This window comes from Rhinolophus sinicus, chromosome 3 (genome assembly GCF_057876585.1).
Source record: "Rhinolophus sinicus isolate RSI-liver-muscle chromosome 3, RSI-T2T, whole genome shotgun sequence".
Lineage (NCBI taxonomy): Eukaryota > Metazoa > Chordata > Mammalia > Chiroptera > Rhinolophidae > Rhinolophus > Rhinolophus sinicus.
In genome coordinates, this window is record NC_142503.1 from 14,434,128 (window position 1) to 14,456,211 (window position 22,084).

Below are 22,084 nucleotides of genomic sequence, written 5' to 3' on the forward strand. Positions count from 1 at the left end.
AAGTGGCCAAATTGCCACATCATAATTATTAGTTATATATATTTGAAGTAAGTATTGAATAAATGAAAGGACTGAATATAAGTTATCTATATTACCCATATCTCTACCTGTTTTTCCCATGTGTGAATTTTTACTTTCCCAACCTAGCAAATATAAATATACTAATAAATATTTCATAAATACAGCTAGATTTCATTGATGGATCAGGATGAATCTATAAGTGGCTTAAGTCTAATACTCATATTTCTAGAAATCGGCATCAAATTAAAAAGTAAAAGTTCTTTAAAGGATCTGTAGGGGTCATTTATATTAGAATTATTGTAGGTAATAGTGTAATGAAGCAACTCTAAGCTCTAAAATAATGACAATGTTTAAATTCATATTAATAAAATAAGTAAATCCACTGCTTGATTTTGCATTAGTGTTCACTTTAGGAGTTAGTCGTTGGTTTGAAAGTTCTGAAGTCCCTGATTTTTTATTTGTTTAGTCATGTATATCAAATAATTTTTAGACATGCTATGAATTCATCCTGTATTATTGGATATGTATTTTACTTTCTTTAGTCATCAAGTAATCATTGCACTGTAAGAATCTCTGAGAAGCTGTATAATGAATGTATTTTTCCCATGTTTAAATTAATGGCACTTCTTTTCCCCCCAAGAGTTTCATAGAAACATAACTAAAAATTTTATCTATGAAAGAAGACTTCAATGATCTGGCCATTTGTTAAAACCAACCTTCCACACACCAGCACAGTATTAAAACAAAACCAATATTTATTTTAAGATGAGTTTCAGCCCTGAGGCCTCTCTTTATAAAGAGGAATTTTTAAAAATGTTCTTTCTTAAAATTTTATTTTTTTGGAAAAAAGTAGCATTTTAAGGAACAGCTTTAATATGAACTAATGATAGGATCAAAAATTTTCTTTTAAAACTTAAGACTGACATATTTCATTTATTACCACATTTATTTCAATTTTCTGAAAGGGTAGGAAAACAAATGTGTTTCGGCATACAGTTGAAGAAAGAAAAAAACAACAACTTTGAATTATAAGAAGGTGAGTTCCAAAAGTATTCTTCGTTTTTCCTCAAAGGGAATTAGAAGTCAGCATGTTGCTATTGCTTCGGGGCATAAGACAATGTCTTTGATTTCCGTCCTCTGTGTCTCTGAATCCTGCAGTGCCATCACAGCAGAGTGTACTGCACACTACTTTAAATGATAAGAGTTTCAATAGGCACTTTAGTGGAATTAAGAAAAATCGAACACTCTTCCACCGTGATGCCACATAGCTATCTTCGTTCTAGGTTGTCATGTCAGTACATTGTATTTAATAGGCCTGAGCTTGTCTCAGTGCATTTCCAAAATAACAAAACAAAACCAAGCAAGTACATATAACAGGATTTATCTTGTGTTGGCAGAATAAACCAAAACTGACAACATGATAAATATAGCAACTTGCTAGAAACCAGATAATCAAAGGAATCTTGTCCTATAAAGCCTGTGGAAGGGCTGTGTGTGTGTGTGTGTGTGTGTGTGTGTGTGTGTGTGTGTGTGTGATATTTCTATTTGTGTTTCTTTTTCTTAAATTTCTCCTGTTGGTTGTGTTATAGTCTTTTTTTTTTTTTTTTCCTAAGTGACTTTATCAGGATTATAATTCTCTTCTTCGCCAAACATGTCCGCCAAGACTTTAAAGCGGGGTCCCCAGTCTGTCAGATAGTCGTAGTCCTGGTCCGCTTCCGTGGTGAGAGAGTCTATGGAGCTAAGGGAGTCTGCTACTGATCCGTTTCCTTCATAGGCATATGTTGCCAATGAATCGTATGGTGGGGCAGTAGGGTCCACATCATTTTCCTGTAGCCTTTGATTAATAAAATCCCTTATGTCTGTGTTATCCTCCACCGGTGGTCTCTGCCGAGGTAAACAGAGAGAGTCTGGTTTTATATCCCTGCGAATTTTATTATCTTCGATCACTTTTGGATTTCTCAGAGCACCAATGTCGAAAGCCTGAGTGTCCTCCTCCCCACCTCCTTCATCATCATAGTGGATAACGTTGTCTCTGATGTCTTCTTTAGAGGTCATCAGGGTGTCCTTTTTCTTCTGTCGTCGCAGAGCTACATACAGCACAACTATGACTAGAATAAGACAAAAAATTGCAATTTGAGAATATGTCACTTCACCTCCTCACAAAAAAAGAAAAAAAAAAAAAGAAAAAAAAAAGACCAGGACTGGTTGATTTTCCTTAATGACATTCTATGATTTTCCAAGTAAACGTACTGTAATCAATAATAATCATACTTATGGTTACAGTTTTTTCATTGTCTACACTCAACCTCATTTTGAAATTTTAACTAGCAAAAAATCATCACAAAATTATTCATACAATCAAACAATTGTAGCCTTATGTTTACTATATGTATACTATATTTAAATATTTTGTTGTGAGGTAGAAAAGGTGTTACAAAAATAAAAATAATAATAATGGTTGTTCTAAGCACAAAGCTGTATAACATTGGTATGTTATATCGAAGTATAACTTGAATATTATAGCCCATAGTAACACTTAGATGTTATTCAAACCAATGTTTCCCAATTGTAATGTTATTGTGTTTCTAATGAAATGTGGCAATCACTTTCAAAAGCAATATAAGGACAGAAAAAAAAGAGAGAAAGAAATAATATAGAATATACAGGCCATATTTTTAGAAATCATATCAACTAAGATCTTTAATTATTTAAATTCCGTGTCCTGACATATTGAGACATTTCCCAAACCAAATGTCTAGCATTTCAGGTTACATTCATGAAGCATGATAATATTTTTAAATAGTTAATTGACATGCTCTCATTATTGAATCTCTGTTTCTCGTTTTCTCACAGCTATCACTAAATTTATAGTGTCCATTTCTTGTAGGAATGAATAGACACAAATACAAAGCATGACATCAGCTCTCAACTTTGCCTGTCATAATATGCCCTCTCCTCGACAGCAGTGGAAATAGGTTGAAAGACAAAATGTGTTTGATTTACCACAGCCAAACCTGGAAGACAATTGCCATAGGGTTAGAAAGTAGAAGACACTGAATGATAATGAAAGCTCATTTATTCCCTCCTCCTCCAAAATTAGAGTTTAATAAATTGAAAGTAGGGAGGAGATATAGGTAGAGCTTCTGTACAATGGGCCTTACAGAGATGTTTAGCACTCTGTTCTCCTCCGAGGGTTTAGGCAAATTTCAGAACTAAAGAGAATATCAGTTTTTCATGCGGGAAGTACTCAAGAGACTGCAAACGTCACAGAGAAGCCTTGGGTATAAAATGGCTTTAGAGTTGCCATGACTGAGATAGAGACTAGTTAGATGTTCTTGAGGGTCACCTAAAAGTTATCTGGATACCACATGTTTCTTATACTTCCCCTTACTCCAGGAAGGATATGAAAATGGTTAAGAATAAGCTGAACGATTTAAAGGAATCTGAGATTGGTTAAGGAAGTCAAACAGTAGATGGACTTTTAAGTAGACTCCATGGCAAGACTAAGAGCATCAACATTTACTGCGTATGCTAACAAATTCACAGGGCTAGAACAGTGCAGGCACACTGTGGACACACAGTAAGTGTTTGGATGAAAAGTGGCAGATGTCAGTGCATGATAAGGTTGACCTGGGCAAGATGAATTGCTACACTGTACCAGGGCCCATGGCTGGAGGCAAGCATCCAGAATATTCCAAATCATGATAGGTTGGTATGCTAATACTCTAGGACTAAGCAAGCTTTTAGAGAAAAGAGGAGTATGAGAGAGGAACGGTTGATTTGAAGTTAAACACCTGATTGATCACTTTCCATTTCAGATTTGAGAACATTATTTTGAATCTGCCATATTAAAGTTTCTATCATCAATACAAACAGATGACAGATATAATTTACTATGAATTATGAAGTTGTAAAACATACATTGTTCTATGCACCAAGGTTACTTGTGTGGATTAATATCTACATCATGCAAATTGGACTAGCACTTTATCCTCCAAAGCAACGTGAGTTTATGACTCAGAAAATGTTCTTCACAAACTATTAGATAATGGCTTACTCCATGCTTTACACCCTAGTAATTTTTGTTGTTGTTGTTGTTTTTTATCTTAGAAATAAAGGAAGGTATCTACATTTGTCAGAATTTTTGGTTAAATAATAAACATGTATATATAACCTGATTCTACAGTGTCCAACTTTGTATCTGTTGCACTTGGAATTTAAAAGAACGGCCAGAAAAATATAAAATCTCTCTTTCTCTTGTGATTCTGGAAGCAATTAATAAGTGACATGGAATCAGCTGAACAGAGTCGACGGAAGAGGGAAACCCCAAATGTAGGTTTATATTTATTCTCATAGAGATGTTGCAGAATACATTCACGTCAATCATTTTCCTTTGCAGTGCTTCTAGATATTTAAGTGTGGTCTGTTCTGTTCTAGTGGAAATGGTTAGAATTTTGATGTGAGGAGAGGTGAGAAAAGTGGAATAAACATTGCTTCTGGCTGGCAGTTTAAACAAGAGGAAAAAAAAGATGTCCCTGTACTTTCTCTCTTTTTCTTTCCTGTTCTTTCTCTTTTCTTTATTTATTAAACTGGTACTTGGCAACCACTGTTCACCTAGTATATTTTTTAAAGGTTATATAAAATCTTAGGAAGCAATGGTTACTAGGATGTAAAACGAATTGAGAAGCCACTGATGTAAATAGGATATTTATTATAGAAAATTTCATTGAGGCAAGTTCCACAAATGGTTATTACTTGAAAATACCCTAAGGCTTGAACAAACTTTTGTATTTTTGATGATGTGATTGATTTATGACTTATGGCAATATCCATGAGGCATGAAACAAAATTTAATTTTAATTAAATATAATATAATTCAATATAGATAGACCTCTTCCTTCTCTATGTATGGCAGTTCAGCAAAGAAACATTGATTTACATTACTGAGGAGAGAGAAGACACACAGAAGATGACAGATAGATAGATGATAGATAGATAGATAGATAGATAGATAGATAGATAGATAGATAGATAGATAGATAGACAGATGATAGATAATATTGAAACCAACCTAAGAGTATAACAACGCACAGTAGGATTGCAATCAAAGCCCCAGTACTGAGTCCTACAGGTAGAAAAATGGCTTCCACATTACAAGAAAGGATGGTACCATCAGAGTCACATCTACAAACTCGAATAGTCATGGTGTTTGTGCTGCTCTGGACAGGATAGCTGCTGTCTTCTATTATAATAGGGAGAAAATACAACTCTTGCTGTCTGCGGCTGTATCCATTTCTTTGGGTCTCAATTCCAGCTGTGTTGTCTATAAAACATGACATTAGTGATTAAGATGGTTACTATAAGCTTCACTTTAAATCTGAAAGTTTGATGTTTATTAAACAGTTGGAAGCTCTTCTTGAATCAGTAAAATATATCCATATTTTAATTCTTTCTTTTATCATTATGAAAGGTACCAAAATAGAATCTATGGTAATCAAAATAACCTTTAGGCAAAGAAGACACATTAATCTTCTCTGGTGTAAGATAAATTTATTATTCAAAAGAATATAGGATGGTTTACAAAACAAGAGGTATACATGTTTACTCATATTTTTTTCTGACATCAAAATCTCATTGGGAAAAATCAATTCTATGATTATTTTTCTTATGTGATAAAAGAACAAATTATTACAAAATATGAATCTGCAAACAATCTTATTTAAGAACTAATTCTTTAAAATACAAAAATATCAATTTACTATTTCAGATTAAAACTTGATTTCCCCCCCAAATCTATATCTATATATCTATCTATATCTATATCTATATCTATATCTATATCATCTACATCTATATCATCTATATCTATACTTTAACTTTGCACATCAGTGTAAGAAACTTAGCGTGGAAGAAAAAAGTTTGTTAATAACATCAAGATTCATTAAAAAATTTCAACATCATGAAGTATAATAATCACCACATTAATCACAAAAGTAATTCATTCTACTTTTGATAAAATCAAAATAGCAATATTTACTTGGAATAATCCAAGACAATAATGATTATTAGTTTTATATAAATGCAATTAGTATTTCTATTGAAAGCATCCTTTTGCACGCATTTGCTCTTTACTTCTTTTATTTCTACACATAGTAATGAAAATTTTGTTTTACTCATAACATTATTTTTATGTCTATTGAAGTAACTCCTAGAAACATTTTTTTTTATATTTTTAAAAATTTGTTAATATTTAGTTTATTATAGCCATATGTAACACACACTTTGGAATCAGGTAAAAAAAAAGTCATGAAAATGGTACTATTTCAGTTATATTTCATTTGTCTATTTGAAGATGCTACTTTCAACAAATAATATTGGCAGCTTCTCTCTATTCATTTTGGTAGGAAGATCCAAGGTGAAAAAACTTTAAATGATATAATGGACTTTGGTATGGGAAGAGTTATTTGTTATTACAGAAAGGATATTTTTAAATTAAAATATTAAGATGTCAAGTGTGTATAATAATATTTCCAATGAAAGTGGTTTCAGGTACCTGTGGTGACAGTAGGAATGGAAAAATGGAAACTAGTTGAATTAACATTGAATTAACTGATGATTGGATACTTGAGTCTGGGGAGAAGGAACAGTCAAGGATCAAAGTTTGAAATCTGGGTGAAAAGGGTTAATAGAAGTGGAAAGTCAGAGAAACTATTGTATCTGAACTTGGGGAGGTAGAAATTTAATATTCTTAAATGCATGTTAGGTCAAAAGGCAGCCTACCTTTTGTTATTGTTTATTCCAGTAGATTATTACTGATATATAACCACATAAAAATTCATTGTGCTGTCCATAATGGGAATGCAAAAAATATTAAACTTCATTTCCACTATTAAAATGGTTTTATCAATCTATGGATAAATAAAATGTACTATATGTATATATGTATATATATCTATAGCTATACATAGTAGTAGTAGTAGTAGCAGTAGTAGTAGTATCCAGCCTTAAAAAATAAGGAAACTCTGTCATTTATGACAAAGTGGATGGATCTGGAAGACATGTTAAGTAAAATACGCCAGACAGAGACAGATAAATTCTCTATAATCTCACTTATATGTGGAATAATTAAAAAAAAAAAAAAAAAGTTGAATTCATAGAAGCAGAGCATAGAAATGTGGTCCCCAGACGTAGGGGGTATAAAATAGGAAGAGGTACAAACTCTCAGTTGTAAGATGAATAAGTCTGAGAATCTAATGTATAACGTGACTATAGTTGATAACTTTGTATCATAATTAAAATTTGCTAAATGAGTAGAACTTACATGTTCTCGCAAAACAAAAAAAAAGGTAAATATAAAATATGTGAGGTGAAAAAAAATGTTTCCATCCACTTGAAAAAAAAAAATCTTTACACTTACAAATATAACTTAAAACAGGGAATATGGTAAATGCTACATGAGAGGCACATTTCAGAGTATGAGAGAATACTGCTCTGGGGCAAGGCGATCTGCTTCACATTATCATATTTAATTAGATATAGATACTCCAACAAGGATGCAATGGTGGAAAATAGCCAATGATGACTTTACTGAATGATGTGATCATCTACCTGGGTGCCCATGCCAATGATGTGAAAGTGTGATTAGTGTTCTTCTCCAGCATATCACATATAAAATCTAAGAGATCTAGCTTTAAGCCCTATTAATCCGATTTCCATCCACTAGTCTCTATCCTCACCACCATTATCCTAATCTAAGACTCTCTCACCCAGTTTCTGCAGTAGCATCTGAACCAGTCTTATATCCTTCTAGTGTCTTTTCCACACTATATCCAACCTGATCTTCATAAATGCAAATCTGAACACTTTATCCTCTTGTGTAAACCTTTCAAAGACTTCTCAAGTCAGTGGATTTAAGTTATAATCTCTTTAAATAACTTGCAGACTCAGTGACCATATCTCTGGTTTGACTTAGCCCTATTTTTATGTATGTTGTTCCAATTTGAAATCACTAATATTATTCACGTCTACTCTCCAAAATGCTCCAGTTTTCATGAGAAAATGTGTGGTCTCTCTATTCACAAGGCCCTTCATATTTATGACCCTGTTTTATTTGTAGCCATCCCTCACAATGCAGGAAATCATACTAAATTTCTTTCTGTGACAAAATGTGGGGAGACATTTTTTTCCCCTAAGTATTTGCAGAAAACTAAGTTTCCTCAAAACATCCTTTGACTTCTATTAATCACCCTCATCATCACCATTTCATTACAATTGGTTCATTTGTTGTATAAGCATAGAACTGAGTAATACTTCTTCCTCCTCCATATTGTAAACTCAGGTGTTCTTAATCACCATCATTTAGAGTATGGAAATTAAGAAGAGGTAGAATACCCAAAGTCACAGACTAATAAAATCAGAAACAAGGAGCAGTAGTGAGCCTTAATATTTCCAACCCCGTCTCTTACTTTTTTGAAGTGGTTGAAAGAGTAGCAGAAATGACAGTGTGACTAGTAGTAGCAGTGGTCGTAGTGATGGTACTAGTAGTGGTGGTAGAAATATTAAGAGTAGACATGATGGTACAGATTGTAGCAAAATGGTCTTGTACGTATGTTTAGGTGTTGTGTTAAAAAATACACATAATATTTTATTTAATATAAATACTATGAGGTTGACATTATTTAGTATAACTTAATGCATTAAGAGTCTGCCCTTTATGTAGTAATGGAGTGGGAATGGAAACCTATATCATTCTAATTACAAAGCCTGTATTTTTAATCTGTGCTGCACCATGGGTTACTCCAGTAAAACTTAATTTCCACTATTAAAATGCTTTTTATCAATGTATGGAAAAAGAAAATGTGATATATGTATATCTATATATAGATATATATCTATATATGCATGAGAAGTCATGGATACTAAGAAGTCACCTATTTGTACGTACAAGTAATGTGCATGTAGAAAAAAGGATATATTTTAAACAGGAAAAGCATTTTATATCCCAGACGGCCTTTTATTGAATGCCTCATTCAGAGATTGTCTGCATTCTAAATGGAAGGCGTTTGCTTCATTAGATACTCTATATGGATTAAAATAATTTATAATAAATATTTATTAACTACTAGCTATCGCAATTTTATGTTTCTCAGATATCGATTTCCATATCGTATGAACTTGGGTGCTTTTAGGATAAGCATCAATTTCTACCTTTGTGTCCTTTTATGGAGTTACACGATAAGAGGTGAATTTTTATGTGGTTAAACTTACTTCTGAAGTCACGGACTGTAAAATTTGGTTTGATGGCAGCTTCAGGTGATAATCTAAAGGAGAATTGCGGCCCAGCGGGTGAAAGATCTCTGTCTGCAGCGCTGACTGTCTGAATGGTCTGCAACAAAGTGGAGATGAAACTTCACGTCAGTCATCGGTTTCAAAAGAAACTTTACACACCAGGCTGACGAGTTTATTTAATAAAGCAAGTGAGGTGACAGCAGTGACACTGTGAGGATTCATATCAGTGGACCGATTATTTACACATAATCTTATATCTAAACATTTACAGTTAAAAATGGCAAAACAAATATCTGAACATTTACAGTTAATAATGGCAGGTACAATCATAGGGTATGGGTGCATTCCAAATCAATATGTGCATAACTCAAAAGCTTAACAGCATTGAACATTCTCACTAACAAGCAAAATAAAATTAAAATGCACTTTGTTTGCATTTTAAATTACATGAAATAAGTGCTAAGAAATAAGTGTAACCTAAATATGAAAATGCTTACCGGAGACAAAAAAAAATCTGTGATTATTTAAAAGCCCTGGCGTTAGCAAAATTTTAACATAGTTATTTTTATGAGAATGAGATTTATTTTCATAAATAAATAAAATTGAGAAAAAGAGATGCAAAGTACCCACGTCTGTTTTAGTTATGTTTGCTTTTCCTCAAGGAATAAAACTACAAATTATGTTTTCATAGAGTTCCTTTAAGAAATAAGAGGTCTTCATCCTGTTTCAAAATTCTTCCTAAATTGCTTCCATACATTGTGTACATTGGAGGTAAAACTCTGATACTTCAATAAGATGTCTTTATGAATTTGGATGTATTAGGATGGTGCAAAAGTAATTGCGGTTTTAAAGGTTAAAGATAAAAGCAAAACCTGCAATTACTTTTGCACCAACTTAATATTATAGAAATGTACACTTGAAATATATACAATTCTACCAACCAATGTCACCCAATACATTTAATTTAAAAATAAAAATAACTTCTGAGAGCACAACTGTGAAATTTATAATTCACTACATAAATAAGCAAATCAGCACAGTTTGAAGCATTTATTTATTAATACACTCAATGGCTTTGCATCAGAATGAATTTCAGGAAGTGTGTGTAGTATGGGGAGAGCACTGCGATGCTCAGGTGATCACACTCTTCAACTATATTTGGGAACACCTCAGGTTTCAAGTACTCTCTTCTGGTTCCAATGGGCAAAGTATGTAACGTGATCTTAGATTGATACCATTAAATATGTGACTTATTTAGTATTTTTTGGTTTGACTTCATGGTTAAAACCCAATATTATGACTATGATCAACCTTCTATATAGCTGTGTGTGCATAAACACATACACATTCGTGCACACACACACAGACACACACACACACACACACACACACACACACACACACACAGAGGCATGTATATTGGGACTTTGAGTGTCTAGTGCAGTATTAGTAATTTGTAAGTTGACAACCTGGTCCACTAGTGATAATTTCGGTTCTCTGGTTCAGTGTAAATCAGTCGCACAGGATCTATTTACTGTTTATGACTGTCATATGAGATTTTCACAATTCACCACCAAAGGTCAGATTTCACCACCAAAGGTCAGATCATGGAATGTCAAAGAATACCATATAGACTGTGTAAAACTTTAACTTTCTTTTACATAATCCCATATGCTCACATCACTATATCTTATCTGTAAAATTTCTGTAAATTACTTGGGGATCAGTACCTATTTGTCAAGTTTTGCTTTATTTTGCTTTTAAGTACTGACAAGTAACATAATAATTTACTTAATTAAAGGCATTTAGCCCCAAGAGATATCAAGAACATAACTTTAGAATAAAGGTAAGCCCTTTAAAACAGCAGAGACATGAAAATCTTGGCATAAACTGGTATTTATTTGGAATTGTCACTTGGGACTAATTTCCCTAAGGAAAATAACTCTCATATAAATATGTAGTGATTCACTGTTAAATCTTTACTGGTTTATGTGGTATCACCTTTCTCTGTTTTGATAGATAGGTGATACATCCATATATACATATAAAATTATAGTCCAGAGGAGAAAAATAGTTCCTATGCAGAGTTCCTAGATGAGGAGCAGAATGGCTGGGGTCAAAAGCAAAAAGTGCTTATATACGACACTCCGTGAAAACTCAACAGGTGTTCAGGGCAATGGTTTATACATAAATGTGGTCCAGTAGGACACAAAAAGCCCAAAAGTTATTTATTAGAAAAAGAGCCTCCAAGGACCTATCATGTTCCTCGCCAATTTGTCCAGACATAAGAAAATGAAATAATCTCTAATAATTTCTACTATCCCCAACTTTCTAAACATTCTAATTTACAAGACAAACACAGAAGCATTAAGCGGAGTTCTATTCCCAAAAGACTTTCATTTATTGCATTACAAGATTCTGATTGATATAAAATAATTAATGTCCTGATACTTAAACAAAGAATTGGATTTTGGGGGTGAGTGTGGAGGAATCTGGAAGATTGAAAATGGGTAAGTTGTGGGAAACCTGTTATAACTTCCCAACTAAATCAGGTATTTATTTAGGTACACATTCACACAGCATCCACTACTTTAGACACTAAAGCAGGCACGGGGCTCAGCCGATGTAAATTGTGGGCACGTTTAACATCAAAATGGGGTTAAAACTTGGTTTAAATACATTTCTGTGCCTATTCACAATCAAGGAGGCACATTTATCACTTTGGAAAATATGACTAAGTCATGCTGTAATATAATTAATACTTTCCCCAAATTATCAAAAGAAGGATTAGAGCAGCACAGCACACTAGACGTTTCTGTGCTGGTGGGAAATTCTACATCTGCACTGACCAAAATGGCAGTCACTCATAACACATACAGCTATCAAGTACTTGATTGACATGGGGTGAGTGTAAATCAGAATATTGATTTGTAGTTTTATTTCATCTTAATTTAATAATTAAATTTAATGGACACTACAGGATTAGAACTATGAGAGAAATGTCCTACAAAGTGTAGAAGACATTTACATTGAAACAAATACTATAGATTAAAGAATGGTCTTTTTCAAAAATGCTGTTGCAAACATTAAGATTTTTTTTTTCAAGTAAGAATCAACACTCTTCAAATTCACTTAGAGGAGCAGTTATGCTACGTAAAGGTGTTTGAAATGTACTTCAAACCAAAGCATACCAACATATTATTTTCCTTTGGAACCCAGGTACACAGTATTGGTTTAACCATATTCTTGTTTCATTTGCTTATGCCTTATTCTCATTATTTTACTGTTTTATTTTATTCATTCATTCACTTATAACAGGGTAGAGAAAACCTGGTTACCCACCCCCCCACACACACATACACACACATAAATCCTAGGGCTTTGACAGTAACTTTCATTAACTATGTTCTGCCCTCCTGGCATCTCCTCACTAAAACCTCTCCTCGAGCAATATTGACTTAATAAGGAAAATGTAATTCAGATATTTGAAATAACCCACCAGCTTTGCATTTGTCATGGGCTTAAGGAATTTTCAGTACTCTTTCATAAAAGCACGTGAGTAAAGCAGCAGAAACAATAGAAGGAGGGACCCTAAACTGGCTGATTACTCAGTTTACAGTCACAAGTTCTTTAAAAATTCTACAGTAAATGAATGGAAAACATGGCAGAATCTGCAATCCTACACCTTAATTATTATACAAAGATTATTCACTAGGCCATCATGACTTTATCTCCTGTGGTATTAACAACACATTCATAAATGTACCATTAATTTATGAGTTTACTATCTCTTATGGTTTCTTTTATCAAGACATGATCCAGAAAAACACAAACAAAAATAACATGCATATATGCATTATAGACATACATAATATACATATATGCACACACATATGTGTATACACATTCATGCACAGTCTTATAACTGAAAAACACATACATGTAGTGGATTTTTATACACTCTGAACAATACTGATAAGATACCTGTCCGGGTTTGGCATTTTCACACACAGCTGTTTCATATGGCACAGCTATTTCTGGTGGAAATTCATTGACATCTAAGACATTAATCAATATGTTGACTTTGCTAGTTAACAATGGATTACCTGTTGAAAACATAAAGAAAAAATGATGATTAGAAAATATGGTCAGTTATTACTTTTATGGGAAGTAGTATTAAAATTAAAAAAAAGAAAAGCTTTGTATAGAACCTGAAGGACTTTTCCTTTATGGGAAACTCTGAGATGTTGTGCTAAATATACATGATAAAAGGATGAATAAATGAGGTAGCAAAGCTTTACTGTCAGAGCAGTGGCAGTGCACTATGCCAGTGTTTTCCCTGAAACTCACCACCAAGGTAAGGTCTGCCTATCACAAGTGTAGCCATCATGCCACGGTTAGTTAGTTAATAGAACTAATCATCGGTAGTGATACTTTTCACTAGATGAAATGTTTTCCGATGTTGTATTTCTATATTAAAACTTTATTAGGTAGAATTATCTATTTAAATAACACTCACAAAATGATTCCTCTTGGAAAGAAGGATGATAAATTACAAGGAGAATGAAAGAGAGAGGGATTTTTAGAAATTAAAATTAAAATAACAGACATACGGAAGTAGAACTAAGAGGATGTGGAAAGCTAGGATGCATCTTACAATTTATTTCCCATGATAAAAAAAAAAAGAAAAAAGAAAAAAAATGTAAACAAGCTTTTCTTCCTGCCAGTATCAAGATGTTCGTTTGAAAAAGTGTCTTTGCCAAAATTCCATTTCAAGTTTTAGCCCCAGCCTACAATATATTATCTGCATTCCTTTCATTTTTTGAAGAAGACTAGAAATAATTAATCTAACAAAGTATACCAATACCCATGTTTTAACTCATTTATTCCAAAATTTTACCTTATGAAGTTTATCAGATGGATAAGCCATCCCAAATTGTTGAAGGACCTTGCCCAGAATCGCGCTTCTAGAGGAATGGGGAATTAAAATTCAAACCCAGGACTCTGGAAATGCCATGTTTATTCCACCGTGTCTTCTCTATTGATTGATTTGTGTTAAATTCTTCATCTGCTGTGCCACTGAAGATTCACAATATCGGTGCCATTTTAGATCTCGACCTGGATTCTTCTAAAGAACGCATACGAACTCTCACCACATGATTGATTGCTATAAGTCTACAATATGCTGATGCGCTAAAATTTATTTTAAAAAATTAAAAAGCACTATAAGCAGTAACCTAAGAAATGTTTACATATTCACATATGGCACAGCAAAGTCTATCATTATGTACCAGTGAAGATATAGATAACATATACTGAAGATAAATGGTATATTGTGTAATATGGGATGTGTTTATAGAAAGTGTATTGGTAATCTTGGAGTAAGATGCAGAAAATATCTATTATTTTTAAAAAAAATCAGTTACAGGGCATTTCTCTTATTTTTTTTTTTTAAGATTTGGTTAAGATTTCAAACTTATTTAACTCAGTTTTTTTCCATATAAAACACATGATATTAATAGGCCCTAATTTCTTGAACTCAGTGTTTTTCATATAAAACACTTGATATTAATAGGCCCTAATCCATGAGTTTGTTGTACTAAACAGATGGTATTTTACAAAAGGTTGGACCACTTTTGGTAAATTATTTTTGTTCATTTACCAACTGCACTTTGTGAAGATTATCTAGTTCTGTTTCTGATATTCTTATTAACTACTCATACAGCATAAATTGTAGATAAATTTCAATAATTTGGTTAAACCATGTTCACTTTCTTAAACAAACTAAAAAAAATATTTTTAAAAAATCAGTACCTAATATTTTACAATGCTTACAATGTATCTATATCCTAAAACCTATTACGTATATTAATTAATTTTAGGTTCACAACAACTCTGATATGGGCACTACTATTATCCTCATTATTGTATGTGGAACTCTGAGGAACAGAGGGGGATGTAACTTTTCCAAAAATCATAAGTTGTAGGTAGTAAGACGGGTTTTGAATCCAGGTGTTCTGGTTCCAAGTCTATGTCCTAAGCTCTATTACATATTGTGTATCAGAAAAAAAGCATTTGAAAATTATATACCTATTTACAAAATAGACAACTAATTTATAATACAGGATAGAGTTTAATAAGTTCATATGAATAACTTAACCTATTCAACTGCTGTACAATTTAAAAATAAGTCTCTACTTTCTATTTTACTTAGTACATAAGGCAAAAGTTCCAAAGCCATATGGAAAGAAAAGTTTTTTTGTTTTTGTTTTTTTAAATTTTATTTTTTAGGGATTACAGTTTTATTAAGTTAGTGTGAGTATGGGATGCACTCTAAAGGGGATGAGACTTCTCTGGCCATTATAGTTATAATAGAGATTAACCGTCATGATGTATAATCATATTACAATTAAATCCAATTTTTACCCATAAGTAATTCCCTTTTGGTAGTTTTAAATTATTTATTTTCCTCCAATACAGATTTTAACATCTGTCCCAATTAGTAATATGTCACAAAAATATAATCACTGTTGTAACATCTTATTAAAAATGTTTCAAAGGGATGATTATGCTATTTTAGCTAAGACAAATATTTGCTGTGTGATATTTTCCAGTGCACTTTAGGATTTGCAGAATTACCGAAAATTAAATATCACTAATCATCAATATGACTATTATAAAACAAATACACAAACAAGGATAGAAATAAAATTATAAAAACAATAAAAAGCAACATACTCATAGTGCCAATAATGAGTGATGGGTTTATTGGTTTAATTACATTATTCTCTCTTCTTCTGTATGTTGTACATTGTAAAACTTTTCATAATTACAAGTTGAAAAATGTCATCTTATATTTTTAAATTCTGGCAGAGGAAGTAGGGACATCTTTCTTCAAGAACTACTGTACTCAAGGAAGCACTGAACTTTTCACAAGCAGATATAAATCATTAGGATAATACATGATCTGAATTATAGTGCAAACTGAGCAAAATATAGTGTTAAATACCACAGTGCAAAATACAGTGTTAAAAAATATAGGTTTTCTTTATCTTTTCTCTTTAAATCACTTGACTTTAAAATGACAAGTTAAGATAAGCCATATTTAAAGAGTTCTGTTCAGCTATAGTAGTATGATCTCTAGTAGACTGAGCCATCCGTAATAGGAATTAAATTATTCTTACACACCTATGCTAAAGTAAAATATTATTATCCTCTGTGCTATTGGTGACTAAAATTGATCTCTGAAGAAAAATACATCTTTAAAAATACCACCCATTTATTTTTTCTCCAATAAAAACAGTAGGGGAAACATATTGATTTTAAATGTTTGCAATAACATGAAGACTTTGACATTATGAGCTTTCTGAGAGCAGGAACTGCATCATATTCATATTTAAATTCCAGAGTTTAACACAGTGCCTAGTACATGCTAGCAAATCAAATTGTAAATAAATAAATACACTTTCAGAAACAAACAGAACTTAGAAACAAAGGTGAGTTAGATACAGCTGATACCATGTTTCTCCGAAAATAAGATCTAGCCGGATAATCAGCTCTAATGTGTTTTTTGGAGCAAAAGTTAATATAAGACCCAGTATTATATTATCTTACATTATATTATATTATATTTTATATTATATATGACCCCGTCTTATACTCTAGTAAAATAAGACTGTATCTTTTACTAATTTTTGCTCCAAAAGACGCATTAGAGCTGATTGTCCGACTAGGTCTTATTTTCGGGCAAACATGGTATAACAGGAAAACTGTGAATCATGACCCACTGACACCACAATAGTCAACACATTTTCCCTGAATTCACCTATGGTCAACAGGACTTAAATTTAGATGCCATTTCACTTTATGTTAAACTGTCCATAATTAAAAAAAAAAAAAAAAATATATATATATATATATATATATATATATATATATATATATATCCTCAAGTGACTTCCTTTAATATAAGCACAGCAAAATTAAATTAGTATTTTGAAGGCACGTAAAACCCACTATTGATTTGATATGAGAAGGAGGTGATTTTATACAACTATTTAATAAGTGCTAGTCAGTAAACAAACACATTTCTGAAACACACACTTGCAAAAAATATAATAAACGATTAATAATTTAATATTATATATTATTTTCCATTCCTTATAACCAAGTCACAGACGCAATGAGAATATAATACACAAAACACAAAGCTGTGTTTTATCCTCTATCCTTCCCTTTCTCATATAATCCTCATCAAATTAGTTGACCAAAATGTTGTTTCTACCTTTTAAATATCTCTCTGTTCACTTCTACCCATGAACATCTTGTTTGTTCTCCTGCTTTTCTGCTTGTTCCTCTGCCAATCCTTCAAGTGGCTTAGGTATACAACATTGACCCACTTCTCTTCTTTCATACTCACTTACTCACTACTCTATATGTTTATCAATCTCAAATTTATCAAACCTAGATCTCCAGCCTGATTTCTTGACCAGTGTACACACTGTTTACGTGACTATTTGTATAAGCAGCTAGAATGTCAAATTCCACCTGTTCAAAGCTGAACTCACAATCTTTGCCCAATACCTCTGTTCTGTTTCTTTATTTTCCACTATTCTCCCTGAATGACCCCTGGCCATTCACTAGTAGTGACTCCTCATTCATCTCACGCCCACATCCAGTGATGTCAATTATGTCAATTCCACCTCTTAAATTTCTCTCTAATTTCTCCATGTCTTTTTAACTCCTCTGTCATTACTTTATAAACCATCAAAGTTTCTTTCTCAAATTATTACAGAATCCTCTTACTATTTTTTCTACCACCCTCCAATCCTGCTTTCCTCCAATCCTTTCACCTTTCTGCCACCAACATAAATTTTCAAAAAATATCAGTCAAATCAAATTCTGTCTTTTATTATATCTCTTCAGTGTTTAGTTATTTACTTCAGGATCAGATCAAAACATCAGAACATCCAGGAGTGAAAAAAGAGAAAAAAAACTTCCTATTTCTTATCTGGTTTCTCTTTCTTTGTGGGAGAGGATGACTGGGAAGAGATAAGTATGGAGAGAGCACAGACCCAGTGAGACAGACAGACAGACAGAGGAATTTTACCTCTTACTTATTCTCATTTTTTTTTCTCCTACACTAAATTATTTTATAATTCTTTCAGCATCTTTGAGGCTTTCTCCCACTTCTGGAGCGTGGCATATGTCGTCTTCACCACCTAGAATAGCTTTTTATCCTGCTTTCACTAATTCCATCACAATGGAATTTTCTTTCAGTTTAGATGCTGCGTTCTTTGGAGGACTCCCCTTGTATCTTTCTGTGTGAACCCACAATGCCGTGCTTATTTACTTATTTTCCATGTTAACATTATGTTATTCTTATTTTTTATTTTCCTTCTTTTTGCATGTGATGTTAAAAGGAATTTTCTGTATATATCTATATATAATTTTTTATCCAAATTTCTACCTTTAGGTGAAAAGCTCATCATGTACTTTTAATTTCCTGAGAAAATTGGATATTAATTAAGAAAAAGAAAAATAAGTTTTGCATTATTGTTGTGTATATGGTTTTGATGGAGATATTAAACGCTTAAGCAGTTTGATTATGTTAGTATACTCATAAGTAGTTGAAAGTCTAAAACATAAGCTATTACAACATAAATTTGAATTCATTATATTTACACAGCATATACTAGTGAGAAAAAAAGGTATTTCAAAATTAAGTTAATGATTATGGTGGTGTTAATTATTATTATTTCCATGATATATCAAGTCTTTATGAAATGGTATGACTATTTAGTATTATAAAAATGATGTGAATTCTTACTTCAAAGTACTATTCTTATAAGCACTACTGAAATGTTGTCAATACTAGTATAAATCTAACTTACCTTTCTTTGAAAACACAAAATAGTTTCACATCGTTGCTTGGGAAAAAAAGAAGGGAAATTACAGAACAGTGGATAAACTACCTAGATTCATTCATGTGAAGTAAGGTGTCCATGAAAAGTAAAAGAAGGACAATTATTTGATCAACTGAAGGAAGAAAACAATAACTTCCATCTAGACTTGAATCCAGTGGTTATAATTAGTCCCCAAAAGTCAACTACATTCTCTAAGTAAGTATGTCTACTCATGATAAGTGATTCCACTGTTTCACTCCCCCAAATTCATGCTCATCTTTAGGACACTAGAGAATTTGGCATGCTGGTTCCAAAATTAGTGTCCACTAGAATGACATATGGAGCTTGTTTAAAATGAAGATTTCTAACAGTGCTCTCTGAAATTCTGATTCAATAGATCTTGACTGGGGTTCAGAGATATGTCCTTTAAAACTGTCCCAGATTACTCTGATGCAGGTGACCAGGGCTGAAAAGTTAAAGAACAGTTGTAGAGAAGAAAAGGCCAACCCAAGCATGCTTGTTATCAGTTAAAGTGCATAGGATTTATAACTATTACTTTTTTGAAAAAAGACTGGCCAAATTAGGGAGAAATGTCTGCTGCCCAAACACCACAGAGAATCCAGACTCACCCTTGTTGTTTGATCCTGGTGAGGTTAACCACAGTCACCCAGGCGGGTACAATGTGCATCACCCAGTGCTGGCTTATAGGAATGCAGGTCCAAGAGCATGAGAGGTGTCATCAAAATACATGGTGAATGTTTAAATTATATATATATATATATATATATATATATATATATATATATATATATATATAATACTATATATCTTATATAATATTATAAATATATATATCTTATTATATATACTTATTATATACATATTTACTATATATATATATATATATATATATATATATATATATATATATATATAGTAGTAAAAGACACATTGCCATTAACCCCCCTCAAAACACTCTCCCTCACTTCGAACACACTTATCCCATGGTTCTTGCCACTTTCTGAAGCAGTTCTGAAAGTCTTTTTCATGAGTGTCTTTAGTTGTGCTTTTGTGGCTGCCTTGATTCTGCCTCGATGTCCTGAATCAATTCATAATGTTTACTTTTCATGGCCATTTTGACTTTGGGGAAGCGCCAGAAGTCACCTGGTGCCAGACCCATGAATAAGGTGGATGAGGACACACCGTATTGTTTTTATTTGACAGGCGTTGCCATACCAGCGGCAATGTGTGACATGGAGACTTTCCTCGTACTGCGTTGCATATTTGAAAGTTGCTAAGAACGTAGATCTCAGGCTTCCTTTCTGAAGGCGTTTTCCGTACTTCCTCTGTGAATTCTAGACACCAACTACACCACCGTACTTGTAATATCTGAGCTCAGCATGAACTTTGATACCTCTATGCCTTTACTGAAGATGTTTCTTCAACCTAGAATATCTTCCTTTCCTAAATTACAATATATTTCTCATCTTTTAAAGATGATGCTCAATGACAATCCTTATTGACATACTATTTATTGTCCAAAAATAATTATTTAATTATTTTTCTCTCAAATAGAACTTTATATTTTTATTGTGTACTTAATGAATTCAGCCAGATTGTTGTTTTTTTCACAGAGTTTTCAGTGCCTAGTGGCCAGGTAATATGCTTTCTAAATGTTCTTCACTTTTAGAATGACTTCTCTGGCTGCCAAGAAACAGTATGGTAGGCAACCTTCTAAAATGGCTCCCAATAATCCCCACTTCCTGATATCCACATGAGCTACCTTCATGTAACTCTCTGACTTTCTGTGTAGTCTGGATCTAGTGACCTGCTTCTACTGAATAAAATGTGGCAAAAGTGATACCAAAGACATCAGAAAAAATATCTTATCACTTTTTGTAGGGAGCAGGACTCGAAGTAGCCAAATCCCATGTCATCATGGACTCATCCATGGACTCCTTCTTCCAGTTTTTCTCCTTTGCTGCATCTGGGATGAAACCAGCGGCAGGCGCTGAAGATCTCAGGGCAGCAGGCGCTGAAGATCTCAGGGCAGCAGATCTCAGGGCAGCAGAGAAGGCCATATGCTGCCAGTGGGCATGGTGGCCAGATTGCTGATACCCTAGATAATGAAGTCTTCAGTGTTTTTTTTTTTGTTGTTGTTGTTTTTCCATTTAGCTCACTGATGACCTGCTTGAGCCACTAGACATTCACTTCCCATCCCAGGCTGTCCAGGGTCTTTCTTGACATCTTTGGCACTGGGAAGGCATTGCCTCTGAGAGCAGCCAGTAGTAGGAAGTGGCATAGTGAAGACATACAAAAATCTTTCAATATACAGAGAAATTATCAAAAAGGATCACTTTGAAGGGTCCCTCACAATGAAGTTGTTAGAGAATCTTGTAGCTTGTCACTAATCTGATAATACATACTTATATGGCATAGATAGAAATCTACCAAACGACACCACTGTCATACACATAACATTGCACACATATTTCATTATTCTACTATTTTGTCTTTTTATTTTATCTCTAAAATGCAAAAATACCTAAATAATTCTAATAGGTAAAAAGTCTAACAAGCCTAAATATAGCTTGCTAGATATATAGCTAGAGAGATAGACATCAAAAGTAACAATAATTTCAGTTCAATTATATGTACATTACATATATATATATATATATATTTATATTTATATATACATACATGCATATATATGTATATATGTGTGTGTGTATATATGCACACACATATATGGATATATATGTATGTATATATATACACATATATTAAATTATTACACTTTAATTATCTATACTTATGAAAAAAAAACTTGACTAGTTTTACTAGTAGCCTATTTAAAGTAAGTGGAA

General features: G+C 32.8%; 1 protein-coding gene across 5 annotated transcripts in view; it reads right to left on the minus strand.

Moving 5' to 3' along the window:
- Window positions 1-598: 598 nt before the first annotated feature.
- Window positions 599-22,084, minus strand: part of CDH12 (cadherin 12) — an 887,545-nt gene continuing 866,059 nt past the window's right edge. For 4 of the 5 annotated variants that reach the window (XM_074329053.2, XM_088796454.1, XM_074329051.2 and 1 more), the window contains 4 exons: window positions 13,294-13,415; window positions 9,289-9,406; window positions 5,093-5,344; window positions 599-2,129 (listed from right to left, as the gene is read on the minus strand). In XM_074329053.2, the coding sequence (XP_074185154.1) occupies window positions 1,630-2,129; window positions 5,093-5,344; window positions 9,289-9,406; window positions 13,294-13,415 (992 nt within the window). In that variant the 3' untranslated portion in view covers window positions 599-1,629. The remainder of the gene's footprint in view (window positions 2,130-5,092; window positions 5,345-9,288; window positions 9,407-13,293; window positions 13,416-22,084) is intronic. The other variant, XM_074329054.2, reaches the window with a different exon arrangement.